The sequence below is a fragment of the Perognathus longimembris genome, chromosome 2, assembly GCF_023159225.1.
Source record: "Perognathus longimembris pacificus isolate PPM17 chromosome 2, ASM2315922v1, whole genome shotgun sequence".
NCBI classification, from domain to species: Eukaryota; Metazoa; Chordata; class Mammalia; order Rodentia; family Heteromyidae; genus Perognathus; species Perognathus longimembris.
Window position 1 is genome coordinate 31830451 of NC_063162.1, and position 14535 is coordinate 31844985.

The window sequence follows — 14535 nt, forward strand, 5'->3', positions numbered from 1 at the left end:
TATAATAACTCCATGATATATGCACAAATTCTACATTCTTGGATTCATGAAATAGATTTCTCTATTGCATAGAAACACTAGAACTGATTTTGAATTTCTGAAATTGTCTCAGTTATGTTTCAATAGTGCAATCTGATTGTTATCCATGTATTACCTAATGGTTATGATCTACTTCTAACTGTAGGTGGAAGTGTTGGGGATGTTTCCATATTCCCTACTTTAAGATGATGCTCCTCTTACACTACAGAATCATCAGAAATCGGCCCTTCCCTGGTTATTCACACCACTGTCCCATTTGGAATTAAGTACTTGGAGCACAGTGCAGAAGATGTGCAGGAATTAATCTTCCAGCAGCTGGAAAACATTCTTCCAGGTCTGCCTCATCCAGTTGCCATCAAATGCCAGAAATGGAGACATTCACAGGTATGAGAATCCAAGGGTACGAGCACCATAGTTTTCTGAATGGCCCTACAGAACTGGCTTCACCTTTTCATCCTTCGCCAACCTGCAGAGAAAATAATAGACAATAGGGTCTATAGAGGAAATAATGTATTTGTGTATTGAGTAAGTATAGCTTTATTTTTTTCTGAACTTCAAAATGTTGTACATGAGTTGTCCATCTAAGTACCTAGTGCTTCTTGGTCATCATTCTCCCTCACCTATTTTCACATTCCATCATTCTCCCCATTCCATTTGTTCCCTTCCCCAGACTCATGACAGATTTCATTGTCAAACTGTTTCTCAACAAGTAGTGTATGTAATTTTCACCACCATTATGTATTCAGATTCTGGTATCTGAAGATATACCTTGGAATTCTGGGTTGCCTATGTACGCAAAGCAGGTTATATATCAAAATGCAGCTGTTTTTCTGGGGATTTTCTAAATCAGTACTGTGGTTACATAGAAACCACTATAACCTACCAAATTTTTGTAATAGGTCAAAATTAACCTTGTAACTATATTTTGCTACCACAATTTTCATTTTTATTAAATTCCCACTTTGGTTTTGACTGCTGCCAGCAGAAATCTTTAGAGGGAAAAGATGAATACCTGCCTAGAACAGCATGTTGTGCTGGTTTTTAGGATTAGATAAACTTGACGATTGATCTACTGGATCAAACTTAAAGCTCTTTATACTGTTTACTTTTTTAAAAATCTGCATATTCTAACAGAAACTTGTATGTGCTCATAGAAAAAGATATTTATATCTTTAATTCTGTTATAAATCAGTTGTAATGTCATTTGGAAGCCAATAGGGCAATGGGTAGATGGGGAAAAATTCAATAAGCCATCCATTTTTTTTACCCCTGACATTTCTGAGCCCATTGATGAACAGCTATCACTACTGGTTATCCAAGCTTTGAAAACTTGAAAAAAGTTTGTGGCCAAGGGCAGCAGATTTTGTGCATTTTAAAAAGGTTTTCCAAAATCAGAGGAAACAGTAAATTGCTTCCTGCAGTACTGCAACAGACCTGTGTTCACTCACATCTTCTCACGTGAAATTGTACAGTGAATCTTTGGGGAAAATATTTACTTAAACATGACATGGTCACTTTAGAAAACTTTACTTTTTCATTCTAAAAGCACTGAAAACTCTCAATTTGTAATGTCATTAGATGATGTTTAACTTAATTTTAGAATGGCTTTAAAAAGAAGCCAAGGAAGTAATCTTGTTATAATTTGAAGCGAGTTATGTTACACACTAAATCATTTTGCAATATACACTTCCTTTAAAAGAACAATAGTTCATAAGGTTTCTTTTTGTGCTTTTCTAAAATCATTTCTTAATAATTTCTTAATAAAAAATGCTCCTGAAATCTACCTATTTCTTAAAATTTGATGTAGTAATAATAGACTTCTCCTAGCCATAACATGGACTATTCAGAGTTCTATAATATCACTTTTAATGAAAAAATTAATCACAATGCATATCCAAAGTCTGGTAATAATCACTATTTGTAATTTGGAGGTTGAAATTATTACACCATGCTTATAATTCTGTGAATTTGAAATCGACAGTAGTTACAAAGACTAAAGAGAAATACATTGTCATTCAGACTTAAAATTTTGCAAAATTTTTACAAAATACTCTAATATCTTGAACATCATTCTGCAAAACAGAACATTGTCGTTTATGACGCAATTATATGCATATAACATCTCCTTTGTAAAAGGAATCATCAGTGAAAGGTCAAGAGATTTAACTAGTTTGCACCTATACTTCTCAAGAGACCATTTCTAACTTGATTTAAAAATTCATCTTAACCTTTGAAATTTAATAAAAATGTAAGTCCCAACCCTTGCTATCCTAGTATTCATGGTGCACTTTCAATGAATTCATGTATGTTTATATGTATGGCCTTATACAGTGCTAAACTGATGGGAGAAATAATGTAGGATCAGGAAGGAGAAAAAAATGTAGGATCAAGACAAAAATGAAGGAGGAGCAATCTGCTCATTTGTATATTCCCTTCCTTTCATTGTAAAGGCACACTTCTCTAGTGAGGGAAATCCTCCCCATATTTTTTTCTTGCATAAGTCCTGACATATGTTCATTTTCTTTCCCTTCTCTCCTAATCCTGTTCCATCTCTTGTTCTTCACACTCTACCTCACATTCATAATTACCTCCTTCCTTTATTTCTCTTCCTCTAAATAAGTAAGGCCCTACAGCTCTTGTATTATGAAAGTTCCTATAGAAGTCAGAGCTGGCACCTTTGCCCCAAACAGTGGTGAGTACTATGGATTCCCCGTCCTTCAGGCTTGATACATTTTTCTCTGTTAATTTTATCTTTCTTTCCTTGCTCTCTTTTTTTGGGGACCCTCATAGTATGTCTTAAAACCAAGTACCGTGGAGGGAGGGGGCTAGCAATGGTGAGTGCCTATAGTGTAGCACATCTAGGGCTGGGCAATTCAAAGAAGTGATCTTATCCAAGGTCCAAAATAGTCTTATAAATGACAGTGAGATACTACTATGCAACTAGAATGCCCCAAACCCAGAATAGTAACCTCAAATGACAGTGAATATGTAAAGCAGTAACAAATTCACTCATTGTTAGAAGTGCAAAATAGAAACATGTTGGAAGAGAGTTTGCTAGTTTCATTAGGAAACTAGATCTACTCTTAGTATATGATCCGGCAATCACACTCCTTGATATTTATCCAAAGGAGTTGAAAACATGTCTAATCCAAACTATATATGGCATTTATTAATAATTGCTAAAGCTTGATAGTTACCAAAGTGTCTAGTGGATGAATGAATAAATGAACTGTTATACAATGAAATGTTACTCAGCATTAAAAAGAAGTGAGCTATCAGACCATAAAAAGATATCAAGATTTTATGTTTTGTTTTGTTTTTTGCCAGTCCTGGGGCTTGAACTCAGGGCCTGAGCACTGTCCCTGGCTTCTTTTTGCTCAAGGTTAGCACTCTACCACTTGAGCCACAGCGCCACCTCCGGCTTTTTCTATATATGTGGTGCTGAGGAACCGCCATATTCCCAGCCCTGAAGATTTTAACACTAAGCAAAAGAGGCCAATCTAAAGTGGCTACATATTGTATGATTCCAGCCATATATCACATTCTGGAAAATACAAAACTAATGAGACAGTAAAAAACGATTAGTGGTTCAAATGACTAAGCAGAATAAAAGACGATTTAGGGTAGTTACATTATTCACTTGATTCTGTAATGAGGAACACATGTCATTATGCACTTGGCCCAAGTACACTGGGTGGAAAACACCAAAACCTGAGCCCTGAGGTGGACTGTGGACTTGGTATGACAATATTGTGTTTATACAGATTAATTAGCTGTCAGAAGCATAGTCCTCATACTCCTGGAAGATGAAAATAATGGAAGAGACTATCAATGTTTAAGGGAAGAGGATATGTGGGAAATCGCTGTACCTTCTTCCCAAATTTTTGATGGACCCATTATTATATTTTTATTTTATTTATTTATTTATTTATTTATTTTTTTGGCCAGTCCTGGGCCTTGGACTCAAGGCCTGAGCTCTGTCCCTGGCTTCCTTTTGCTCAAGGCTAGCACTCTGCCACTTGAGCCATAGCGCCACTTCTGGCCGTTTTCTGTATATGTGGTGCTGGGGAATCGAACCCAGGGCCTCATGTATACGAGGCAAGCTCTCTTGCCACTAGGCCTTATCCCCAGCCCTGGACCCATTATTATAATGAAACATTTTAAGTTAGGCAACTTGTAAGAAAAAGGAGGAAGAGGAGGAGGAAGAGCTGGAGGAAGAAGAGGAGAAGGAAGAAGAGCTGGAGCTTTTCAGATCACAGTTTGAAAGCTGAAAATACAAACAACCACACAGCACCCACACTGGTAAGGAGCCCAGTACCTATGTCACTTCATGGTGGCATACAATGGCAAGAACACAGGCGAGAGATATCTTACATGGTGAGACAGGAAGCCAGAGTGGGAGGGGCTCTTTTATAACAACTCCCTCTCACAAGAAATAAGAGTCCATAAGAACTGCTTTAATTCTTTGCAAGGGTAGTGTCTGAAACAACCCAATTGGACCACTAAGCAAGGAAGAACACATGCAAACCCTATCTAAACCATAGCACAGCTTTTAATAAGTCATTATAAGAAATTCAAAATAAAGATTCCAATTATAGCAATACCTACTGGTAAATCCCATCTTAAATACATTATTTAAAGGTAAGAATGAGAAAAGTAGAACCTTAAAGGGATAACTCCCTTAATTAATCTCCCACAGCTCATAATAATATAGACAGTCTACCTACCTCTCGTTCCTTCCCCCTTCATCACTCATCTTGTTTCTTATTGTTGCTATAACAAGTTACCAGTAACTTCATAGATTAGAATCATACAGATTTTTTAACTATATTTCTAAAGGTCAGAAGTCCAAAATGGACATCACTGGGATAAAATCAAGTTGCTTTCAGGACTGTATGCCTTTCTGAAGGCTTTAGGAGATAATCAGTGTTCTTGCCTATTCTATTTTGGAGAAGCATTGATTGAGTCCCTTCCACCATCTTCAAAACCAGCAAAGCAGGTCAAGTACTTCTCACATTGGACAGAGATGGCCTTTTGCTTCCACTTCATTCTTCCTCTAAGGGCCCTTCTAAGAGCTTTGATCTCCACCTGAGTGATTCAGAATAACCTCCCCAACCTAGATTCTAGGTCCTAATGGTCAGTATGCATCTGCACATGTAGTTCTTCCTTTCCATGTACCAGAACATCACTACAGGCTCCAGAAGTTACTATATCAGCATGTTTACTGGGACATTATTTCTATCTATCACACCCTCCTTTACAAGGGTGTGTCTACTCCATTAATTATAAAATCTTTGGGGGAAAAGCACCAGTCTTTTAAGGCTCCAGTCACAGTAAGGTAGTAGCTACTCTCTGAAAGAAATAGGGGAGTGTGTAGGGGCAAGGGCTGCAGTTTCTCATTTCCTCAGTGTTCCCCTCTCAAACCCAGTAGTGTCACATATCCACAATGGCAGTAGGAAGGTAAAATACATTCATTCATTCATTCATTCATTCAACTAAGCCTATAATCAATGTCCCCAATATGTCCAGTACTTTACTCACAGAGCCCTGGAGATTAATATTTGTTGTAGACCTTCTTCTAGGATTTTTAAATTGAATTTTGTTTTAAGTAAAACAGTGGTGCATTCTTGTGGGTGCAACAAGCAATACTGTGTCTTTGAGTAACTTGGGAGCTGTTTCTGTGCCTCCTATTTTAGGTTTGGATAAATTGCTTAAGTAGGTGGTTCACAGATATTTAGCAAAGCACTTGCAATTTTTTTTATGGTTTCATTCTTTCTTTTTACAGCCATAGGCCCTTCATAATTTAAGTGTTTATTTGGTTAGTATAATAGGATGCTTAGTCTGTGACGCATTGCATTAGTTTCTGTAACAAATAGAATATATTAACACTTTCAGCAGAAAAAGAGTCACTGAAAATGTCTTTCTGTGTAACATGACACAGAACATTCCTTCAGTGTGGAAATTGTGCCTCTCATTGCTTTAGTGCCTGTCACGGTACATTTCTCAAGTGGCATCTACTATTCTCTCCAACTTACTTTGGTTCCAAAAAAGTAGAAGGTCCTGTAATTCTAGCTACACAAAAGCATGTAGGAAAGAAGATTGTGGTCCATAGCCTGCCCAAGGAAAGACCCTACCTAAAACAGTAACTAAAAAAGCAAAACAAGGCAAGGCAAGTGGCTTAAGTGGTAGAATGTCTGCCTAGCAAACACTGAGCACTGAGTTCAAAACTCAGTACCACCCAAAACAACCATTTCCACCTAAACACCTTTATGACTTCTTCCTCCTCCTTTTTTTTTTTTTTTTTTTTTTTTTTTGTTCTTTTCAGTAGGAAATCCCCATATTTGCTTCTTTGGGTCTTCCCTAACTGATTACTCAATTAGCATAGTACTGATCTGGAGTCAGAAGGAGTTAGAGAGAAAAGAGGAAATGCACAACAGCTTAAAACCAGAAATTTTCTTACAGATTAGGGGAAAGGAATGCATGCACAGAATAATTGGAGGCTGCCTATACACTTAATTTACTCTGAGGAGATTAATTTGGGGTCATTTATTGACTCTGATTTCAGAATTGGGTATTCAGGCAGTAATTGACCTTTTTTCTTTCTCTTATGCATTTTCTATTGTTGCTCTGATTTCTTTGAGATAAGTTGGAACTAGAAATCAGTAATTTATCTCAGATATACAAAACATAAATGTAAATGATTGCTGTCTCCTTCAAAGTAGTTTGTTACCTTTTCAAGCTACACCTTTATTTCAACAAGATTGATCAAATCATTCTGTGTTGGTCAGCTTTCCATTTATGTAACAAAATACCAGAGGTAATTGACATAAAAAGGATTTATTTTGGCCCACTTTGAGATTACTGAGCATGATTTATGGGCTCCGTTGTTTTGGCCCTGTGGTGAAGCAGCACATCATGGCAATTGTATCTACTAGTTAAAATACATTACATGTGAGCTGTTTGCTGGTACCTCATGCCTGTGATCCTAGCTACTTAGGAGGCTGAGATCTGAGGATCACTGTTGGAAGCTTGTCCCTGCAGGAAAGTTGGTGAAAAGCCAGAAGTGACAGAGCACTGGCCTTGAGTGAAAAAGCTAAGGGTGAGAATCCAGGCTCTGAGTTTGAGCTCAGTGCTGGAGAAAAATAGGTAGATAGATAGATACAAAAATATGAATAGATAGATAGCTATATATGCTGATAGATAGTATATACCAATATAGAGAGTTATTTATATATTTGGGAATATATATAGGCATGTATCTCTCTATATAGGTATACTTACATTTCTATATATACATACACATATAGATATATATCTATATAGAGAGAGAGAAATGTTTCTCTCCTTAATAATGTCATGCTTTCGTGGTCATTCTACACCTAGTCCTGTAACATTTCTCCCCTTTTAGCATTATAACTCCTTAGTTTTTATTAATGTTGTATGATGGTATGATTATAATCTTGTACTTAAGAGTTCTTAGACACTTGAGTTCATATGTAGATTCTATGTTTGTCTTTGGGCAAAGAACCTGCAACTCTAAATCTCATCTATAACCATCTACATGATTAGGGTGAAATTAGAGAACAAAAAACCCCACACATTTAGTACACACACTAATACAAAGTAGATTCTCAGTACTACTCAATATTCCTAGTAATAGGAAGGGGAGGTGACAAAAATGTGACCTTGATGGTTATTATTTGTTGGCACTCTGGCTATGTGTGTCCTTTCCTTCCTCTGTTTTTGTGGCTGCCTCTTCACACCCCACCTTTTCTTTTCACAGAGCTAGTTACAGAAGGACATTACAGAAGAACTGACTCAATGTCAGGGGCTGTGACATTTAGTCATCCCTATAAGGGACTGTTGAATGACCTCACAAAAGAAAAGTCCAAGTGGTAAACCCCTGTGGACACAGGAACTCTTGTCAGTTGTTGGTTTGGAATTTTTTAAGCTTAAAGACTTCCCAGCTTCTTGCCATTTATTGCTAAACTAACTTGTATGTTGCTTAACTAACTTGCATTTGACAATTTAACACATTTGTGCAGTGAGTCAACATTTCCTGGCATAAAATTATGTCCATAAGAGAATACTGCTTTTGTACCATAAGTTTGCAGTTGACCTTTGCCAGCCAAAACATGCCCACTGGGATAGGTGAATGGTGGTATGATCCAATTTGTCAACAATAAGAACCTAGCAGGTGTCAGTCTTAAATGTTCCATTGAGTAATCTGCCACCTCTTTGTCCCTGGCACATAACTAGCCATTTGCACCAGTTTGCTAATGAGGTAGTACATAGTATGAGATCATCCAGCTGGGAGATTCTAATCACTGAATTAGGGATGTACAGTCACAGGCTTATTGAAGTTTATATGAGCATATACTTCCTATTCTCACAAAATCCCATGTTGTATGAACTATTTAATGTTTTAACACAGAGGAGTTTAATGATGTCACTTTTTTCCTCAGGCACTCTTGGGACTGACAGAAACATGTAGGCAGTATCACGCTTATTTCTAATAACTAATTATTTTGAAGAGTAATACTTTGGAGAAAACTTTTAGATGGAGTCTACGACATATGTCCTGAGAAAATATTATATTTATATTCATCCTCACCCAGATTTGCTACCTAAAAGTAAATGATGGATGTTATTATGTGGGCATAAACACACAGAGAAATAGACCCTATTCATGCACTATTTCATGAACAATAAATTAATTTTCATGGAAACTAGACATTAGTACTATTCTAGAAATCTTATGAACCAAAGTAAATTTTGTTGATATAGTCTATTTACATTCACACCGCAGATTAGTAACACATACTCATGTTTTAATTTAACACAAAATTTTTTGTCGACATCCTACTTTGTGCCAGAAAATGTGCTACATTATAAAGGCTCAAAGACATTTCCCTTCCTACAAGAAGTTTTCCAGGGGCTAGGAATGTGGCTTGGTAGTAGAGTGCTTGCCTAGCATGCAGGAAGCCCTGGCTTCAATTCCTCAGTACCACATACACAGAAAAAGCCAGAAGTGGTACTGTGGCTCATATGGTAGAGTGCTAGCCTAACCTTGAGCAAAAGAAGCTCAGGGACAGTGCCCAGGCCCTGAATTCAAGCCCCAGGATTGGCAATAAAAAAAAAAGTTTTCCATAGAGTCTATCACCAAGGGCAATAAATAAGAAGACAATTGTAATAAAGAAGTGGTTAAAAAAATAGCTTCTTGAAACATGTTTCAACTAAGTACTTAGATGAGGAAGTATGACAGGCAAAGGGAGATTTGTTGGAGCGGTGTTAATCAGAGAAAAAGGGGGGGTATGGAGGTGTACTTGAGGAAGTACCAGTGATCTACTTTGGCAGGAATCTAAGGTACAACTGTAACATAGGGTGATGGAACTGAGGAGAGAAACTAAACCCCCAAACCGCATGCTTCAGGTTTGTACTGTTGGTATTGTTAGTACATTTGTCTGGTTACAGTGCTCCCACTGTCCTCTTCCTGAGATCTTGCTGTGGCCACAATCAGAAGTATCTAAAAGAGAAGCTCTGTAATACATTACACTTTCTCATTCCTTATTTTCACCTTTGTCATCATCATCATCAGTTATAGCCCTTCTGGGTACCATGATAGCCCGCATCAGCATTGAGGTGGCATAGACATTTGTCTCATCTCTCTCTCTCTCTCTCTCTCTCTCTCTCTCTCTCTCTCTCTCTCTCTCTCTCTCTCTCTCTCTCTCTCTTTCTCCTCCACCCCCCCAAAAATACTACTTGTTGTATGTGCAGCTTACTAGGCACTATATGTAATTCACTTTTTCCTACAAGTATTCTGGGAGCTCATTGTATTTCCATCACCTAGGCTAGAAAGGTGAGAACTGGAAAACCCAGGGATCCCTTGTGTGGAGTTCAGATGTCCAAAAGTAAATAAAAAAAAAAAAGGAAATTTTTCAGACACATCCCTGTTTCAAGGCTTTTATATACCTCAATTTATTGCATGTAATAGTTTGAATTCTGGATTTCCCCTAATTACAAATTATTTTTGTATCATCTTTCTTTTCCTGATGTCAGCTAGAAAGTCATACTTGACATTTATGCTCTGATTTTACTAAGTACTTTTATACTTATTTTCATTTGGTCCTCAAATTAGTTCTGATTGATCTGGGAATCAATATTATTTTTGCTTTAAATGAGGACACTGAAGTTCCCTTAAAGTGATGCAACTAGTAGCAATAAATTAGACATTGGTATATATTCCTTTAAATCAAAAGGCCCAAGTTTCATATCCTATTTTTTTTTTTAAGTAAAATTGGGCCAGTTTGGCCTGGTGGCTCATGCTTGTGGAGGTTAAGATTGCAAGGACTGCAGTTTCAGATCAACCTGGGAGAAAATGTTTATGTATTTTTATCTCAACACTTAAAAGCTGAGTGTGTTGACATGCATCTGTCATTGCAAATATTTGGGAAGCATAAAGAGGAGATGGAGTTTCAGGCTAGCCTATGCAAAAATGCAATACCCTATTTGAAAATAACTAAAGCAAAAAGGAGAGGTTGATGGTTCAAGTGGTAGACCACTTACTAGCAAGCACAATACCCCAAGTTCAAAGCCTCATCCTAATACTATTGGGTTTACTCAACACTCATGAGAACCAGGAAGAAGCATCAATGGCCAGGTGGGGTAGTAGAGAAGAATCAAAGGTGAGTGGGAGAAAGGATTCAGAAAGACTGATTCCATGGGGGAATCAAGTGGCTATCAATTTCAGTGAAGAATGAATAATGAGGCCCAGTAGATGAGGAAGGTTGATTTTCACTTTACCTCTTGACCCAAAAGTGGTTGCCTCTGTGTCTAGAGTCCCAAGACCTTAGATCCAGAGTGCTAAGAGAGCATTTATATTTACATGAAAACCAAAGGATTCTAAATCTGTCACATTACCTTAGGGAAAGGAAGTGGTCTTTGCACCCTCACCCCTTCTGTAGTATTCAGAAAGGCTAGGAGCAAAACAAATATTTGAAGAATGAAAGAATGGGCATACTAAAATTTGCTGAAGAGCAAAGGAATCTCCTAGTAAGTTAAAAACTCTAAAGGGAAATGTAATATGACTAATGTTTGGACCACTATGATTGCAATAGTACTAGGGCAAACCATATCTCATTCTTTATTATGTGCTTGTTCTAAGCAAGTGCTCATCCAATTAGACTGTTCTAGTGTTTTCAGGACTTTAAAAGATACAATAGATCTAAATGGATTCAATGCAAATGTCACAATTAAATATACAATTTCACCACAGTATGTCCTTTGCAGTTTGAGCCCTCTAAAGCTGCTACATGGATCATATAATTGATTTGTGGCCCACTATGTCTGCCTTTATCCAATGGCTTATTAAAACAGAATAGATAAATACCAATAAAGTGAAAGGCTCCACTGAGAACTGAGAAAACCACATCACTTCCATCATACCTAGCGAATTGCCACCAATAGTAATTTTACAGCCGCTCTCTGTAGTACTTTGTACAGAGTTCTGCCGCCAGGAGTCTATAATGCATGCAAGTCTTTCCTTCCAGTGCAACAAAGATACAGACTTATGAAATTGCCATTAAATTGAATAGAACACAGGAGAGATGGTGGGAGCAGAGGAGGGTGATGAATACCAACACACAAGAACCAATTAAAAATGCACCTTGTCTGCAGCAAAACATCAAGTGTTGATAGACAGCCCTGTGAATATTAAATATGATAGTATGAGATTATATAGAACAGAGAGCCTCAGAAATCAGAGCCCTAAGGAAGTAAAACATTCAGAGAAATACACCTAAGAGAAGTTAAATGACATAATCAATATCCTAATTTATCATTATTAATCCAGCATGACTCATTTCCAATCTTTAGCATCACTCTTCTTAATAACATATTAAATAACCTCCTTGCAGAGCTCCAAAAGTCTGAATATACAGAGAAATTTTAACAAAGAAGTTAAAGATATAGACATTAAGGTCATACAGGAAAAATGGCTTCTCTTATTGGAAATATTTATTTTCTTCTTTGGAAAGAAGCAGCCAAATTTAGAGACTGAGAAAACAAAAAATACTTTTTTTTAATAGAGGAAGAAGTCCACCACATTTAGAGACCATTTGAACATTGAATATTTAAAATGTTCAAAGTTGGAATTTGATTTTTTGTTAACTCACATGCATCTAGTCTTTGGGCAATCATTACTTACAAGCCATCTACAATGGAGTGATAGGTATGAAGACCAGCACATGTCCTCCATAGTGGGCTGTTTCTGAGGCTCCAAAAGGCTTTTGTAAAAAATCTTGAAGTAATTGTACAAGGGAATTACTATGCAACAAATCAGTTCATGAATACAATACATCTTGATTAATGTCACCCCTTTCATTATTGTCCCCCCCATCCATCCATCCTAACCCCACCCTTTCCTCATTGTTGTTAATTCTATAGGATATGTATTAAGTTTTGTGACTGTATTTTCCCCTACCTCCTGTTCCCTTCATTTGTCTACCCTCTTCATCTTGAGCCCCAATTCTTTACAGTGCCCATTTCCTAGCATTTATTTTGTTAGACTGTGAGTTAGCCTTTCTAAAGAATTACACTATTTGAGTTCTCCTTTGAATCTATAATATTTCAGTTAATACAAAAATGTACCCTCAGATACCACCGCAAAGTGTGTGTGTGTGTGTGTGTGTGTGTGTGTGTGTGCGCGCGCGCATGTATGCATGCATGTGCTAGAACTCAAGATCTGGACACTATGCCTGAGTTTCTTTTGCTCAAGGCTAATGCTCTACTACTTGAGCCACAGCTCCACTTCCAGCTTTTTTTTTTTTTTTTGGTCATTAATTGGAGACAAGAATCTCACAGACTTTTCTGCCTGGGCTGGCTTTGAGGGACTGAGGGTGGCGGGGAGAGGATTGGAAGGAGAGCATGAGAAGGCAGGCATGGGAGAGAGGGAGAGGGATTAATCTAGCTCAAAGTTTTGTAGGTTCCATGACTCACTGGCTTGTTTGGCTTCAGGCCTATGGCAAGGAAGAACTATGGAGTAGTATTACCATGACAGCACACAGCAGAGTAGAATCTCTCATGTCATAGCCAACAGCTAAGAGTAACAATAAGGAGGCCACCATCCTACAATCCCCTTGTATGAATATGGCCCAGTAACCTAAGGATCCACTCAGCCCCAGCTCCCAGAGTTTGTAGTGCCTGCCAACAGTACACCCTGGTACCAAGCCTTTAACATATGGGCTCTTGGGAAACCCCATACCAATTATAGCAATCCAGCATTAAACATTTAAAAAGGAAAAGAACAACAGTAAGAATTTAAAGAAAAGAACAGCCAGTGAGCTGTGTGACCTTATAACAGATTTATAAACATTACATGATAGACATTTACCTCTGTTGAAAACCTCCCAATACTCCTGATTTTTCTCATCTTTCCATAAATTGCCTTTGGGGAGCCACTACCTTTGAGATTTACACAGGGGCTATAAAAGAATAAGCTAACCAAATATTCAATTTCTACTGTTTATGGACCATGGCATAGGCTTAGGTTTTCCTTGGCAGCAGAGTAGAGGAAGGCCAGGAAGTGAGAAAATGTATGAATCAGTTCCATCCAATCTCAGCCTTCATAGCTATTCATTATTGCCAGTGCAGTCAATACCTCACACACACAATGGATAGGGGAAATGCCTAGCAAGGAGATTATTACTGGGAATTTGCCCCCCAGCAAGTGAATGTACAACTAGAAACAATAAGATTTCCCTGAATTCAAATACAATTTAAGTAAAAAGTCAGCTTCATACACTGCAAGGGATAAAGTTCTTTTATTGAAGAAGCTGGATGATTACCATAACCAAGTGAGAGTTTAGACAGCTCTTTCTGCTGTCAAGACACATGTGTACCCAAAGCTAATTAAAGTGACCCAATGGAATATAAGAAAGTAGTAAAATGATTTACTTTTGTCAAGTCTGAAATGTCCCCTCTCCTTGCCTGTGGAAGCTACACTGCAAGATCATCAGTGGGTGCATGAAATCGCAGATAGAAGCAAATCTGTAAATACTACATTTTCTCATATAAATGTATATATATGTGTATTATACACATATATACACACATATGTGTGTGCATGTCAATGGTACACTATTTGTACTAATTAATAACATGTAAATGTTATTTATAAATTAGGTACGGTGAGAGATTAGCATTTATAACTAAAAGTAAAACAGAAAAACAGGCACTGGTGGCTCACGTGTATAATCAAACCTATTCAGGAGGCTGAGATCTAAGGGTCATGGTTCAAAGTCAGCCTGGGCAGGAATGTCCTTGAGACTTTTATCTCCAATTAACCACCGGAAAAGCAGAAGGGGAGCTGTGGCTCAAACTGGTAGAGCCCTAGCCTTGAGCCAAAAAGCTCAGGCATAGCATCCAGGCCCAGTGTTCAAGCTCCACTATCGACAAAAAAAAAATTTTAATCCAGAATGACTATCAATAGAGTGTAAT

General features: G+C 37.6%; 1 protein-coding gene across 1 annotated transcript in view; it reads left to right on the forward strand.

The window, feature by feature from the left end:
- The window catches only part of Rnls (renalase, FAD dependent amine oxidase), a 227599-nt gene that overhangs the window by 204599 nt on the left and 8465 nt on the right, over positions 1 to 14535 (forward strand). Inside the window, 1 exon segment of the mRNA XM_048338753.1 lies at positions 248 to 423. Within this exon segment, the coding sequence (XP_048194710.1) occupies positions 248 to 423 (176 nt within the window).